Source organism: Elephantulus edwardii, unplaced genomic scaffold, assembly GCF_000299155.1.
Source record: "Elephantulus edwardii isolate Elephantulus edwardi_28Jun2011 unplaced genomic scaffold, EleEdw1.0 scaffold00015, whole genome shotgun sequence".
In the NCBI taxonomy this organism is placed as follows: domain Eukaryota; kingdom Metazoa; phylum Chordata; class Mammalia; order Macroscelidea; family Macroscelididae; genus Elephantulus; species Elephantulus edwardii.
This window is the reverse complement of record NW_006399765.1, coordinates 7,777,478-7,794,671: the sequence shown is the minus strand read 5'-3', so window position 1 is coordinate 7,794,671 and position 17,194 is coordinate 7,777,478. Positions and strand designations below refer to the sequence as shown.

General features: G+C 37.4%; 1 protein-coding gene across 1 annotated transcript in view; it reads right to left on the bottom strand.

Annotated features, from left to right (window-relative positions):
* The window catches only part of ACSS2 (acyl-CoA synthetase short-chain family member 2), a 74,326-nt gene that overhangs the window by 39,820 nt on the left and 17,312 nt on the right, over window positions 1-17,194 (bottom strand). Inside the window, exon 2 of the mRNA XM_006881464.1 lies at window positions 10,521-10,716. Coding sequence (XP_006881526.1) covers window positions 10,521-10,716 — 196 coding nt within the window. The remainder of the gene's footprint in view (window positions 1-10,520; window positions 10,717-17,194) is intronic.

Here is a 17,194-nt window from a genome sequence, read left to right as displayed (position 1 = left end):
GAATTTTTGCCCCAATCTAATTACCTATTATCCTCAATACGGCCCTGAGGCCAAGACCTAGTTCCTCTCCTTCCTTCAACCTCTCCCAGCTGCCTTGCCACTGCAGTTTCCTATATCTTGGCAGACATTCTGAAGATCGGCCCCAGAAATTACTTTAGCAAGTATACTGTCCACTTTTCACAGTTTGTTCTTGTTAGATACTAGTGAGAATTGACTCCAACTTATAGCAGAGCAGAAAATCTAGAAGCTGTACTCTTTACAGAAATAGATCATCAGCTCTTTCTTCTGTAGAACCAATAAGTTGAATGCGTTCACATCACCAAGGTTTTTGTTAGAAGGCAAGTGCTTACCTGTTGCACCATAAACATTCTCTTTTCACAGTATTAAAGGTGGAGAAAAGAAAGCTCAGAAAAGAGCAGTGGGTTATCTAAAGCCATTCTTCTCATGACATGTTTACTGAACACATCTATATAAGAAATCAGCCCAGATACAAACTCAGATAACTGACATAAAGCTTAGGATGCTGTAACAGACATTACAACAGAGGCCCCAGAATAATATATTTATTAATACTATTCCGTCTTTTGTCCAATAAAAGTGACTAGGGATTTGAACAACACAGCTTATTTGTTGTCTCACTTTCACCACATTAGGGAGGAGTCCTTGAAGATGTCAAGGGTTATGAAACTCAAAGAGGACTAAGAGAAGCAGGGTATGGTCTACTTTAAATACAAAACCCTCCTGTCCATCTCTACAACTTGACTTCCAGGTTCAGGTGAGGAAAGACAATTCCCAAGAACAGTATTTCTCTACATAACTCCTCCAGCTCCAGCACTTATGCCAGCAGCAACAGTATTAAGCCTATGCAAGTGAAACAGACTCTTTCCTCAAGCTCCTTCACAAAAAACAAAATAAAAACAACAGAAAAAAACCTCAAGCCTTTTGTCATCAAGTCAACTCAAAGTAATTCTCTACGAGGTTGTAAAATCTTTACAGGAGATTGTCCCTCTTTCTGCCAAAGAGTAGCTGAGTATTCACACCACTGACTTTCCACTTAGTGACCCAACATGTATTACACCAATAAGACTCCTAAAAACTAGATTCATTGTGGTTGAATTTTGAGTCAATTCTAACCCATGGCAACCCTCCATCGACTTTCTGAGACTATAAATCTTAAAGAAAGGACACCATCTCATCTTCCTCCTGAGAAATGACTGATGGGTTTGAACTACTGATCTTTTGTTTAGCAGCCCAATACTTATTACATCATCCTCTTCACAGCCCTTCTAAAATCCTCCCTTTCTCTCACCACTTAAATACAAGCTCAGCTTGCCTACTGAGTCACCACAGGTTGCAACATAATTTCTAAAAATACTTTCTCTTCAGAAACCATCATAGAATTCTGGAAGATCAGAATCAGTAGGGACCTGCAGAGTAGTTGTCATTCATTCTCCACCACTCCCACAAAGGGAAGTCCTAGGGAGGGGAAGGGAATGATGCTGAGGTCACATTCTTTCCCAAAAGTGTGTTTTCCCCTATTAAGTATTTACTAATCAATGTTGTTGTTAAGTGCCGTCAAGTCACAGGTGACTCATAACGACCCTATGAAGGAGAGTCCTCGACACTTGGGTGCCTTTCATCCTCTCTCCAGGATCATAGGGTTTCTAGAGGCAAGCTATTATGGAAGTGGATGCCACTCCTTCCAATATTAATCAAAAGACACATTTATTACAAAATGTATACAAAACCAGTGCAAATTAGGGACAAGAAAACCTCTCCCTTGTATCACTAATAGGTGAACTCTAGGATATGGATATGGATATGGATAATTAACAGAGTTCCAGAGCATGAATGCTAAGAGTCTTATGCCCTGGTTTCAATTCCATCTTGACAACCGTCTCCTTGTCTGAACACATGTTTGTCTCACCCTGCCAACTGTCTCTTATTCTAAAGATATATACACACACACACACACACACTCTCTCTCTCTCTCTCATACGCTGTGCAGGAATCCAGGAAGTTCTAAGTATTACATTCTGGAATTCATATCTAGGAGTGTACAGAGACGACCCCGAGGGTAGAGATATTGTCCTAAGACCATCCCTAAAAATAACCTGGTTCCCAGCAACTCCAGTTTTGAAGGAAGGATAGAAATATAATGATAGTTTATGAAAAGAGAACAGTGATTCCTACTGAGGTTAATGGGTGAGGTGGCACAAAGTTAATGATGGTTACATCCAAACCAAAGCAAATAAAGGAATGAATGAATTAAATAAAATTCCTCATATTTTGGAGACTGAGGATCTTCCCTGATCATTCCTGACACATTTGCATCCATTGCCACAATCACTGTATCAATCCTTTTTGATTAGTAGTATAGAGATTAAACAACCTAAGTCATCCTAACATCAGTCATCAATCATTCTTCTCTTCCTCTCCCTAAAAATTCTTAAAATAGGCGAGCTCTGGTGGTCTAGTGGCAAGAAGCTGCACTGCAATCCCAGAGGTACGCGGTTCAAATCCACCAGATGCTTTGCTGAAGAAAGAGGAACAATCGCCTCCTGTACCAGTCAGATCCAATTTGAAGGTACACACATTAAAAAAAAATTCCTAAAATAATCTCCCAAATCTCCTGTGGACGCCAGTGTCCCCTTAACTGACCACATACTACTTTATTAATGGCCTATAAAATCCATCTCTTCCAGAATGATAATCTCAAATACTTTTCATCTGACCCTGGTATACTGAAAATCTCGTCACATACCTACACATTAACATCTCTACTCGGCACATTAAGGAGAAAATAAAGGAAAAGAGACTGGAATAAAAGTATCATTGAAGGGCAAATTTAGCCCTTGGACCAGATAAACATGAAACTTTGAAGGACACAAAGACTAGCAGGTAAAACAGAGCATGATAGGCCAATCAACTGGGACTCCCACTGTTGTTAAATGTAGTTGTTAAATACAACTTGTAGCGACCCTAGGAACAACAGATCCGTACCTTGTCCTATCCTATTTCATCTGTATCGTTTCCAACACATTTTAGTCCATTGCCACAGCTACTATTTAAATCCATTTCATTGAGAGTCTTCTTTTCCTTTGCTGACTCTCCACCTCTCCAAGTATGATGTCCCTTTCCAAGAAAGAGCCTCTCCTAAAAATGTGTCCAAAATATGTGAGACCAAACTTTGCCATCCTTGCCTCTAAGGAGCACTCTGGTTGCACTTTCTCCAAGATATCTCCATCCTTTTGGCAGTCCATGAGATATTCAGCACCCTTCTCCATCACAGCTCAAACACATTAATTACTCTTCTGTCCTATTTATTTATTGTCTAGTTCTCAGATGCATAGCAGATGATTGGAAAGACTGTGACTTGAATCAGGCACACTTCAGTCTTTAAACTGACATCATTGCTCTTTGGGACTTTGAAAAGATCCCTGACTGCAGATTTTCCCAGCTATACACCTCCTGATCTCAAGACTGTTGGTACCACGGGTGTTGGCTGTGGATCCTAACAAGATGAAACTGTTGACAATTTCAGTCTTCTCACTCTCTCAATGATCTGCATGACACACTCTATCATTTCCTTCAGATCTTTATTCAAACATTATCTTTATTAGAGGTATTCATCCTAATCAACATTCATTTGCATTTTCATCCCCTTTTTCTTATTCTGCTCTACATTTTGCTTTAGAATTTATCATACTTGTCATATATATAAGAAGCCCTGGTGATACTGGGTTATATGTTGGACCATTAACCAAAAGGTCAATGGTTCAAATCCATGAGCCATCATGTGAGACAGATGAAGTAGTCTTGTTCCTGATAAAATTCAAAATCTAATGGAAGATTGTCATGAGCCAGAATAGCCTCAATGACAGTGGGTTTGGATATTCTGGCTTGTTCTTACATATATTGGTTTGTTTACTGTCTCTCTCCCCAAACTGAAAAACAACCTCCATGAGGGCAGACACCTTGTTCATATTATTTAAATTGTGTTTTGTCCAGAACAGTGCCTGGTAAACTATCAATACTTATTGAATGAATACATTTTTTCCTCCACAAATTCTTTACTCCATACAAACTTGGTCTTCTCATTGTCTCAATACAACAATAATAACAACAATGCCAATGGCTATTATCTATCGAGGCAGAGTTTCCCTTTGCAAGGCAGTGGCACAAGGCCTGAGAAGGCTAACATAACAGAATACGGCTAACATTGAGAAGAATAAGAATCTCTCAGAACACTTAAATGTGCTCACGCAAAACCTATACCTAGATCTAGAAGCTATTGTCTGAATAGAGCACTGCATGGTTCAAAATCAAGAAAAGGATGTCTTCTTTCTCTATATCTATTCAATTTACGCTAAGCAGATAATTTGAGAAACTGGACTCTATGAGGAAGAATGTGGCATCTGGATAGGAAGACAACCAATCTACAATTTGAGTTATACAGATCCAACCTGCTCACGGAAAGTGAGGAAGACTTGAAGCACTTGTTGCAGAAGATCAAGGACTAGAGCCTTCAATATGGATTACATCTCAACATCAAAAAATGAAAAATTCCCACCATTGTACCAATAGGCAGCACCATGATAGATATAAAAGAGATTGACGTTGTCAACAATTTCATCTAACTTAGATCTATAATCAACATCCTTGGCATCAACAGTCAAGAAACCAAAAGATGCTCTTTCTTTTCAATGAGGCAGCCAAGTGACAGACGCAGAAATACAGATCTTTATGAAGACCTTTTGGGGTCAAGCCCAGTGACACCACCAAGAATGTCAAAGCCAAAATCTAAGATAAGAAAGGCATTTCCTCTGACCAGCAGTGTCTGGTATTTGAGAGCAAATAGCTAGAGAATGGCAGTATACTCTCTGACCACACTAGCCAGAAAGAGTCCACCCCGCATCTGGTGCTGCACCTGCATGGCAGCATTATTGAGCCTTCCTTGCACCTGCTATCTGTGAACAATAAGATGCTCTGCAGGAGCGTTACGCTTGCCTGCATTCCCTGCCAACTCCTGCAAGAAGTGTGGGGACACCAACAACGCGCACCCTCTCCACTGGCTCCCTTGCCTCTTGCAGGTGGCCTCCTTCTGAGTCCTATGGCCATGGGCCCTCAATAAAGTCTTTTATTGGAAAAGAAAAAAGAAATAAAAAGATGAGTTGCTTGCACTGCAACCCTAGAGGTACATGGTTCGGATCCACCAGATGCTCTGCTGGAGAAGGAAGGGCAATCTCCTTCTTTACCAGTCAGATCTGATTTGACGGTACACACACACAAAAATAATAAAAGAATTTAAAAAAAAAGATAAAGATGAGTTGCATTGGGAAAATCTCTCCAAAGTACTAATGAGCAATGATGTCAGAGTGCCTGATCAAAACCATAGTCTTTTCAATTACTTGCTATGTATCTGAAAGTTGGATAATGACTAAGGATGACAGAAGAAGAATCTATGTCTCTGAGTTGTGGTGCTGGAGAAAAGTATTGTAAATCTCATGGACTGCTAAGAGAACAAACAGGTCTGTCCCAGGGAAAGTGAAACCAGGGTGCTCCTTGAAGGCATGAATTTTGAAACTCTTTCTTGCATAATTTAGGCATATTGTAAGGAGGGGCCAGTCTTTGCAGAAGGACATCATGCTGGGAAAGGTGGAGGGTCAGCATAAGAGATAAAGACCCTTAATGAGATGGACTGACACAGTAACCGTAATAATAAGCTCAAGTGTATGGAGAGGATAACATAAAATAAAGCGAGGTTCAAAGCCAATGTTGAAAGTTTTGCTATGAGTCATACTTGACCCAATGGCACATAGCAATAACAATATTTATTCTTTTCAACATGTCAATAATTAGATACGAGTTTATTATCCTACTCAATTTAATTCAGTCAATAATACCATGAGAAAAAAAAATCCAAACTATTTTTATCCCCAATGAAGAGTTAAAAAAGAGGTTAAGTAACATCTGAGAGAATATAGATGCATGGTAACAAAAAACCCCCCTCAGATTAGGTAGTTTGACACAAAATCCCAGTCTCCTAATCTTTGTTCTACTACTACCTTATACTGCTTTCTCCCTTCTCTGAACTGTTTGAATAAGCAACTCTTTACAAATTTGATTCATAAATACTTACAGATAATTTGATATAAATGTATTTGATACTCCCAATTAGTATATAAATTCCTTGAGATGAGTACTAAATCTACTGAAACCTTATAATATGTTTTATCTGCTATTTCTATTAATTTGGCTCATTATTATCTGTACATTACTGATTTTACTAATATGGTTAATTTCTCTTTCCATCTATCACATTTAAGTGTTAGACTTTTAAAAGAAAGAGGTAACATAATATGGTGAAAAGAATAGTTGGCTAACAAAAACATCTGGAGTCTCTGTCTCCAAAAAGGGATATGACCCTTAGGCAAATCACTTAGCCTCTCTAGCCCTTAAGTTACCCATCTGTAAAGAGAAGTGGCCTAGATAGACCTAACAGTGACTTCAAGTCCTAAAAATACTATTATTCCATCAACCTTTACAATGTGTCAAGCCAAAAGGAAAAAACCAATTCTTCCTTAATACTTTGGCTGCTCAAAGTACCTTCCTTAGAGCACTATTTCTTTTGGGGAATAAAGACATATCCCAGAAGAAGATATGACCAACATATATGATTTGTTAATGCTACTACATCCAAATGGCACAGTTTAAATAGATAAAAAGGCTACACTCTGCTCTTTAAGAAGTATGTGGACTTGTAGGGGAGGGATTGTATAACAACGAAAGAATTTTTCTTTTACTTTTCAAAGAGAAGAGTGAATTGGAGGGGAGGAGCGGGCAGGGAAAAAAGTCCAACAATGAATGGATGGAAATCCAAAATATCTCTACATTTTCATTTAAAAAAAATTAATAATAACTTAAAAAAAAGACATTCAGTTAGAATCCACCAACTGCTCCATGGGGGGTGGGGGAAAGAAATACATTAACTGGAAGAAAGCAATGAAAAAAATTCATTTGTTAAAAATAAAATAAAATATTAGGGCAGGAAAAGGTAGACTCCAATAAGGAGAATTTGTAGAAAAAGGAGAAAACTTAATATAATAAATTATGTGATAGATAGTTTGAAAAATATTAATTATGTAAGAAAGGCAAATAGTGTAAGAAAAAATTACAACCAATATCAACTCCAGAAAAAAATAAGTGAAAGGCACTACTACAAAACACACACTACTCTTCTTATGAGGACATTGTTTCAAGATAACTAAAAAGCAGAGCTAGAATTATATTTGTATGATGGAAGAAGGAAGTTATAAGAAATATAATAAATTCTTAACTAACATAATAGGAAAGGAGTGTTGGTAGGTAGAATGTAATATATTGGATTATTAATCAAAAGGTTACTAGTTCAAGTCCTTTCTCCTTGAGAGAAAGAGAGGCACTCTCCTCCCATAAAGATTTATTATCTCATAAACCTGATGGAGGGTCACTATGGGTTTACCATAATAGGAAGTAAACACTTTCCCTGCAAAAGATGAAAAAAATAACAGAAGCATGCTATTTAAAAATATGGATGTGACTAAGGGAAGTAAACATGTATCTGGCATATTTGAACCTTGCTTTCTTATGACAAATGCGATTTTGTCTTAGAAATAAAGAAGACAAGAAAACTAATGGCCCATTTGTACTACTTACTACTCATCCCTTCAGACCTGTATCCATAACACTTGACTGACAAGTAAAAGACCTAATATTTTAAAAAAATCTTTGCTGACTGAGTGACCATTGTAAAGTGAAATGAAGATTATCTTGATACAGAGTCAAAATTTTGCACTGAAAGTAAATATAAAGATTCTCTAACTCAGAGCTTCCCAAATCAGTGTTCCATAGAATATTGCATTTTGTGATACGAGTGGCATCCTGCAAAAGTGTTTGAGGCTCAGGTAAATTTATGGAATCTCATATTAAGTAAAATAAATCATGTTTACCAGATGTCTTGGATTATTTTCCATGCTAACATATATTGGGAGTCCCACAAAAATAATTTCGTGTTTCTTAGATGAATTTGTTCCTATAAATAGTCAAGAAATCAAAAGAACTCTTGCATTCGGTAAATCTTTTGTCAAGAACTTCTCCAAAGTGCTGAAGGGCAAAATGTCAGTTTAAAGACTAAGGTATACCTGATTCAATTGGTCTTTCCAACTATTCGTTATGCATCTGAAAGCTGGACAATTAATAAGGACGACAAAAGAGGAATAGATGCCTTTGAATTGTGTTGTTGGACAAGAGTACTGAATATCTCATGGACTGACAAAAGAACAAACAATTATGTCTTAGAGAAACTGCAACCACCAGGCTCCTTAGAGGCTAGGTTGATAAACTTCATCTCACATACTTTGGGAATGTTGTTAGGAAGGCCAGTCTGAGAGGAAAATCCTCAACATGATAGATTGGCATGGTGACTGTGACAGTGGGCTCACATATATCAGAGATGATGAGGATGTACTAGGAGCTCTGGAGGCCTTTTCCATAGGGTTGTGCTACTAACACAAAGGTTGTGCGTCTCTGGTGGTTCAAACCACCAATAGTTCTGAGGGGAAAAGATTAATAACTTCTTCCTGATTTATATACAGCCGTAGCAACCAAATGGAGGCTCAACTCAACAGCAATGAGTTGGGTTGTGCTGACTGCTCTAAAAGGGATAACAGTATAGGTTTCTGATATAGTAGGCAAAAAATGCAGAACAAATCACAAAAATTATAAGACCCATTGGCCTGCTAGAGACTGGTGGCACCTCTAAGGCTGTGTCCTTTAGTGATCTTTTCAAATCTGGAACAAAATTCACTCCCATAGCTCAACTTCCAGCCTAACATTAGACAAGTCTATAAGGTGAACAATAACACCAAGGACACATTTACTCCTTAGAAAAATTCAACACATAGTAATAAAAGGGAAGCATTTGCCCTGCTCAGAAGGTAGAAAAGGGGTAGCCAGGAGAGATTTACAGAAAGGAAAAATCACAAAGAGGAAATGAGAAGAATGTTGCTATATTGTGAACATTGTAATAAATGTCATCAAATAAAATATTCATCAGTGGTTGGTTGACTATGAAACAAATTTGCTTTGTAAATTTCTACTCGCTTCACAATAAAAGGAGAAAATATTTGGTCTTAGAAATCTATTCTGTCCTAGAGGGTCATTTTGAGCTAAAATTGACTTTTCTTTTTTTTCTAAAGAGCTTAGGAGGAGCCCTGATGACAAAGTAGTTAAGTGTTAGGCTACTAAGAATGATTGAAACCACACACACACACACTACACAGGAGAAAGATGTGGCATTCAGCTGCCATAAAGATTTAAAACCTTGGAAACCTTATGGGGCAGTTTTACTCTGTCCAGAAGGGTCACTATGAGCCAGAACCAACATGATGGTATTAGGCTTGTTTTTTTCCATTTGGAAGAAGAAGCCTTAGGAAGTGGGTCCAAGTATAGTGTCACTAATTCACTGGACAGCAGAGTGTTTAGGAGGTGGGCCTAATTCTAGGCTGGATTTCAAGCATAAGTCCCAGACAGGAGCTGAAAACCAGTCAAAAAACATAATGGATAGCAAGTTTCAGTGTCAATGAGACCCCCAAGTAAACAAAGGCAATGTGAGTATGAACCACTCAATTTACACAGTACTTTCCAATAAACAAACTGCTTTGACAATAAAATTTTCTTTCTAGTGAGAAAGACAAGGGTGGGGTTATTTTACCCATTTTCTGGAAGAGGAAACTGACTCCCAGAATCAAACGACCTTCCTGTGGTTACACAGCCAAGTTAATGGCAGAATTGGAATGAGAAGCTAAATTTCCTGTTTCTGTGGTTAGAACTCTTCTCAATATATTACACAATCTGTGCAAAGTTTGACAGAGTATCAATTTAACTATTCAAAGACGCATTAGATATATTAAACAACAGTTGAAGTCCAGAGTGCTCATAGGTGGTGGCAGAAGAAGCTCCTGTTTAGCTTCAGTACAATAATACCTCCAACAAAGAGGTTTGGAGCAAGGGAATCTTGGAAAGTTATCTATAGAAAGATGGCAGATAAGCATGAACTTTATGGAACTAGTAGAATTTTACCAGGATTGAACTTGTTGTCCAGGGAAGGTACAAGCAAAGGCTTATGGGGCTGGCAAACTTAAGTTTGAATCCTGGCTCTTTCACTTACTTACTCTGTGACCTTATTCACTATATACTCCTATGCTTCATTTCTTCCTCTGTAAAACTGAGCTAAGAATATATATATTGCAAGGCTATTGAGAAGGTAAAGTAAAGGATCAGAGGGGTAGGACAGCAAAGAGGTTAAAAGTACAAATTCTTGGATTTGAAATTCATCTCTACTTCTTGTTCTACTATAAACATGAATTACTAGATTTAGAAATATTTTTAGAACTATGAAGTTCCTATAAAGATTAGGAAGTATCTGGTTTTATCCATCTTAGACTACAAGTAGAAAATATAAGTGTCATAGACTTTACCAGTAGAAAGCAACTTTATCTCCAAGTTTTTTCTCGTGGACATTTCGGTCCAGCACATTGTAGCATATATTGGTAGTTGCTCCTTTCATCCACTCAATGAAGATTTTCCCTTTAGTCACATCAAAGTTGTACTGAAGAAAGGGTCCAGAGCATGGAGTCTTCCAGTAAAATTCCTTGGCTATGCTTCCCCAAAACTCTGCAACAGAAAGAGAACCCAAGGAGTCACTAAGTTTCATAGGCATAATTATCTCAGATGCCTGTCTAGTCTATGAACATGATCATGTTACCATCCTCTCCCCTATTATCTGATTCCCTCTACCTATGCAATCTTTTCACCTACCATTCAACAAATCCATCTTCTATTCTCACGAGCTGAATCTTGGCTCACAGTTCCTACTTCTCAAAATTTCCACTTCATCTTTATGGCTTGAATTAGGTGTCCAAAAATAAGTGTTATAAATCTTAACCTCTGTGCTTGTGGTTATAATCTCATTTGGGAGTGGGTTGTCTGTGTTGTGTTAATGAGCTAGGATTAATGGAGGATGTCTTCACTAATCTCCTCTAAGGTATGAAATGGATTAAACAAGTATGAGAGAGCAGTAAAGCCATACTACAAGAAGACTAATCATCCAGGAACAGAAGTTAAAAGAGATAAAGACTTTCCTCAAGAGTCAAAATAAAATGTTTTCTCCTGAAACTGGTACCCTGAACTCAAATTTCTAATTTCTTACAGTGTGAGAAAATAAATTTGTCTACAATTGTCATTAATTGGTGATAATTCTGTTTTAGCAGTACTAGATAAGTAATATAGTCTATTCAAATCCTGGACACCAAGAATCTAGCACAATGCCTCGTATATGTATGAAAAACCTGCAGAATGTCTGAGCCTGTGTTAGGCAGAAACTTGTCAGAGGTGGAAAAATGAAAATATTTTCAACAATTAGATAACAATAGAAAAGTAGTGACACTGCATTCTGTCAAAGGCAGAAAGCTTGCAAAACCTGGAAAAACAGCAGTTCTGTCACATTCCAGCTCTCAGAAATTTAACTATAATAAGCAATTAGTTATTAGTGAAAGTTAATTGTGAAAGGAATAAGTCCTTCATCCACAGAGCCTTTTATAACCATTTTTCTTTTCTTAATTTTTTCATTCATTTCAAGAATTACTTATAAAACATCTACTTCCATCTCCTCAAGAGTTACTTGCTATAAATCTGCAAGTGTCAGATATTACAATAAGTCCTTTATGTATATTATCTCTTTAATCTTCACTACAACCTTATATGTTCCTTAGAGGCGAAAATGGTGAAACTTCTTTCTCACATATTTTGGTTACTTTGCCAATTGTAAAAACACATCATGCTTAGAAAACTGGAGGGTCAGTGAAGAGAAAGACCCTCAATGAGATGAATTGACAATGACTGCAACAATAGGTTTCAGCTTGGCAGGAATCAAGAGGATGGTATAGGCTAGAGCAAGGTTTCATTCAATCTGTTGTTCTCAGGGTCACTATGATTTGTAGTTGACTTGATGAAACCTAACAATAACAATTCTCATTATTTGGGGCAGATAAAGGGCTTAGAGAAGTTAAACAATTTCTCCAAGTTTCCCCAGTTACTAAGTCAAGATTTTAACTTCTCTTAGGAAGAGACATTTTTGCTAAAATATGCAACATTAATAAGAATTTTTCCCCCACAATCTCACCAGAAAAGAAAGTGCTATGGGATGGAAGGAAATCAAGGGCATATGTTTGAGGCTGAAGCACTGAGAATAAGGGAAAGAATTATAGGAATTGATGCACAAATTGGATAGATCATGCAGTCCATCTGGGTATAAGGAACTGCAATTTATCCTAAAAGCAATGAGAAGGCACTGAAGGATTTTAAGCAGGAGAATGACATGATCAGATTTACATTTTAAAATACTTGCCTGGCTACTTTACAGGAAGCCCTGTTGGCACAGTGATTAGTAGCTGCGCTGCTCACCCAAAGACCTCACCTTTCTGGTGTTTCATATCTACCAATGGCTCCTCAGGGCAAAGATGTGCAACAATTTCCTCCTGTATGATTTACAGTCTTGGAAACCCAGTAAAGGGTCAAGTATGAGTCAATTCTGACTCAACAGCAATGAGTGGGTAGTCAGTGAATAAAAGAAGCAATCACAGAAAATTAAGAACATTCTCAGTACAGCTAGCATTCTGTATCAGCAGGCTTTCTGGGGATTCAGTAATTAAGTGGTCAGACACTGTTTCAAAAGCTAAGAAGGAATATAAAGTGCTATTTATATAGCAGTGACATTGTATTAGGTATTATAAGTAATCTAGAGGTGATTTAAACTATATGTGGGAGTAGCTTGTAGATTCAAAGATTCTACTCACATGCTTTGGGCATTTTATTAGGGGAGGCTATTCCTTGGAACGGATCATCATGTTTGCAAAGATGGAGAGTCAATGAAAGAGAAGAAGACTGTCAATGAGATGAATCGACACAGTAATTACAGCAATGGGCTCAAGTATGTCAGAGAGGATAAGGATGGCACAGGTTAGGACAGGGTTCAGGTCTATTGTTCATAGGATCACTAAGTCCTACTTGACTTGACAGTACCTAATAACAATAACAAAAATACCATTTTATATAAAGGACATGAGAATCTATGGATTTGTGTATCTATGGGAAATTTGGAACCAAAGCCCTTTGTGGATACGAAGGGATAACTAAATTAGAAAGCAGAGGTTTGAATAAGAGACACTTATAACTTTAACAATAGATGGAATCTTAGAGATTATTATCCATCACTGTACAAATAAGAAACAAAATTCATACAGCCAAAGTAACTTCCACAGGTCACATAATTCAGAGTTTTCATAAACTAATTGACTTAGTAGTAAGAAGTTGTGCTGCCAACTCAGAGGCAAGTGGTTCAAATCTACTAATTGCTTTGAAAGACAGGCAATCTCCTTCTGTGTGATTTACTGCCTTTGAAAACCCACTAGAGGGTCAGCTAGGAATTGGCCCTCAATCAACAGTACATAGCATGACTTAATACAACATAACTGGAGACAAAGGATCAACAAAAAAGAGAAGATTAATATATGAAGTATTTTAAATGTATCATTGGAAAGAATATAACTGAAAGTTAAATTCTATAGTAAACAGCCTTGCAGTCAATCCAAATGAAATCAACACCAAAATGTCATTACAAATCTATAAAACTATCAAAAATAATCATGAAATTCAATGCTTGAGTATCCTTGGGGAGACATATTCTTCTACAATATCACTGTAAGAAATCAGTACGATTTCACTAGGTAGTAGGTCAATGCTTAATGAGAGCTATAAAATTTTCATACTTTTTATCTGCTAACTCAATTTTGAGGAATACACTCCAAGTAAACAATTCCAAAGGAAAAAAGTGATTACTATACAGATGTTTATAGCAGCACTGTTTATAAGAGTGAGGAGCTCTAGTGTCCTAGTGGTAGAGAGTTGCACCTTCCCCCAGTGCAACTAGTTTATTTCTTAACTGTTGGTACCAAGGGCGATGAGTGTGGATCCAAGTAAGATGAAATCATTAACAACTCCAATCTTCTCTACATCTATCATGATGTTGCTTATTGGTACAATGGTGAATCAAGCTGACTACATCTGTGGAAAGAATCATTAGAGAGGCTCAGTTTCAGCTGTGAAAACCATGCCAGGTGCTGATGATAGAATAGGCCATAAATTATTCATGTGCAAGTTAAAATTGAAGCTGAAGAAAATTGAGTCCACAAGGACCAAAATATGAACTTGGTATCCCACTTGAATTTAAAAACCATTTCAAGAATAGGCATTAAACACTAATGATTGAAGACCAAATGAACTATGGTATGGCATCAAAGATATCATTCATAAAGAAAGCAAAAGGTCATTACAAAGACAGAGGAGGAAGAAAGACCAAAATGGATGCTAGAAGAGACTCTAAAAATTACACTCCTAGAACATCCAGAAGCCAATACAAAGAGGGGTGGGGAGAAATATTAAGTAGGAGTTGAACAGAAGATGTCAAAGGGCAGGTCAAGAAGACAAAGTTCAAAACAACTATGAGATATCATCTCACTCCAGTAAGAACAGCAAAATTTAACAGACCAGCAAGCAACAAATGTTGGCGAGATTGTGAAGAAACTGAAACCCTTATTCACTGTTGGTGGGAGTGTAAAATGGTGCAACCACTGTGGAAGGCAGTATGGCGCTTTCTCAAAAAGTTGCAAATAGAGATACCATTTGACCCAGCAATTCCACTACTGGGAATATACCCCAAAGAGACCATAACTGACACCGAAGCAGATATATGCACACCCATGTTGATCACGGCTTTGTTCACAATAGCAAGGAGATGGAAACAACCTAAGTGCTCATCAACAAATGAATGGATAGAGAAGCTGTGGTATATTCACACAATGGAATACTACGCTGCATTGAAAAACAATGAACTCATGCAATATTATTCAAAATGGGTGACACTGGAGGACATTATGCTGCGTGAAATCTCAGTCACAAAAGGACAAATACTGCACGGTGCCACTGTTGTAAAACAAGACTGACATCAATGTTAGGAGTAGACTGAGAAAGATGGGATAAATAATGTTTCCTACATAGAAACAGATGAGGGAAAAAACTGTTTAAAAGGGATATGTGATTAGGTATTACTGTAATGACAGGAGTCTAGAACAAAGGCTTCATAGTGGGGTGGACCTGGGGGGAGGGATTGTAAAACAATGAAAGAATTTTACTTTTACTTTTCAAAAAGAAGAGTATATGGGGTGGAGGGGTGGGCAGGGAGAAAAGTGCAACAATGAATGAATGGAAAAAGAAAAAAGAAGACAAAGCAAATTATGAGCGGGAAAGTACTGAAATTTGGATGTTTTGTTAGCACAAATTAAATATTAAAGAATTTCAGAAGAGTAGAGAAAGCATGGACTGAGGTGATCAAGAAATGAAAAAAAAAAAAAAAAAAAAAAAAAAAAAGAAATGCTCTGCAGAAAGTCTTATACAATGTTATTGTATAAAATCAGAATAGTATTGAATAGCTGGGCAAAGACTGACAAGAGCTATAAAACTTTTTATATACCTTTATTTGTGACTTAAACTTAGAGGACTGGATTAGTGGAATTTGATAGAGGAGTAGGAAGGAATAGGTACACGTGGAAAGGTGGAGTGGAGACTTGTGAATCCAGTATAGCAATAAGAGTTACCTGTCTACAATGAGTAGTATGGTAGGAAACACAGGGAGATAAGAATGGTGAGGTAGGGTAGGACTATATTACATAGAGGCCCTGAAAGAAAGGTGAGATTTTAAACTGTTAGAGAATTTTGAAGTGATTTATTAAAGTAGTATTTCTGGAATACCAATATAACTGTGTAAATATTAATGTGTATTTATCTACATTTAGTAGGCTTACTTAATTGATTTAAGATAATTGAGAGTAAGGGAGAAGAAGCAAATTAGGAAAGTGCTTCCTTTATTTCAAATAGGCTCTGATGGCTTAGTGTGTTGGGCTGCTAACTGAATGGTTAGCAGGCTGAATCCACCAGCCAGCCACTCCAAGGAAGAAAGAAGGACAGTCTCCTTTTATAAAAATTTAGTTTGGGAAACCTGATGGAGGATTGCCATGAGTCAGAATCAACTCAACAGCAGTGAATGGGTGGAAAAGGAAGAAAAGGCAAATCTGAGAGACCTTTTGAAGGAGTATTTAACAGATTATGGCAGAAAGCAGACCTGGGAAGGGGACTAGCATAGCCACTAGCAGAGATGCTCTGTGGGCAACACTGCCTTGCTTCAAATTCCAGTTTCACCTCTAAAGTTTTGTGATCTTACACAAGTTATTTGTACACAGTTAAGTTTCATTTTCATTTTCTATAAAATGGGAATACTAGACCTTACAGCAAAGCATGTAATGTTTGTACTTAGCAAGAAGTGAACAATTTATTAATAATCTTGCCATTTGGGAAGGTGTCATTGATAGTGATTAGAGAATTAAAGAGGAGGGAGGGTTTGAGGCAGAAAAGTGGTAAAGTTACAGTCATCTTGAATATGAGACAACAAAGTATATGAACAGAAATGATCTACAGAAATGGCCTGTGAAATTTGGGTCCAGAACATAAGTGAGATGCTAGGTCAGGATTAGAACAAGGAATTATTACAGTACTAATAGCTCATGCCTCAGAACCAAATGAACCCATGATAGGAGAAAATACAGATAGTGGAAAGGAGTCTGAGGACTTAAATTTGTTGTTTGTGTTGTTATTAAGTGCCATTGAGTAGTAGGCAACTCATAGCGACCCTATGAATGAAAGACCTGAACACTTGTATAACTTTCATCCTTTCTCCAGGTTCATAGGGTTTGGACACTAAAAATAAAAAATAAAAAAATTATACACTAGTTATATTAATCAGACACTATGGTGCATAATTGTGTCATCCATATTATCATAACATGCCTGTCCATCAGGCACTTCATAATGCAGTTATTACTCACTACAGTTGTCATATCTATGAGAGGATATCAAGAATATCATTCATGAAGAATGCAAAAAGTCAGGGAGCTCTGGTGGCCTAGAGGCAGGAAGCTGCACTGCAATCCCAGAGGTGCATGGTTCAAATCCACCAGATGCTCTGCTGGAGAAGGAGGGACAA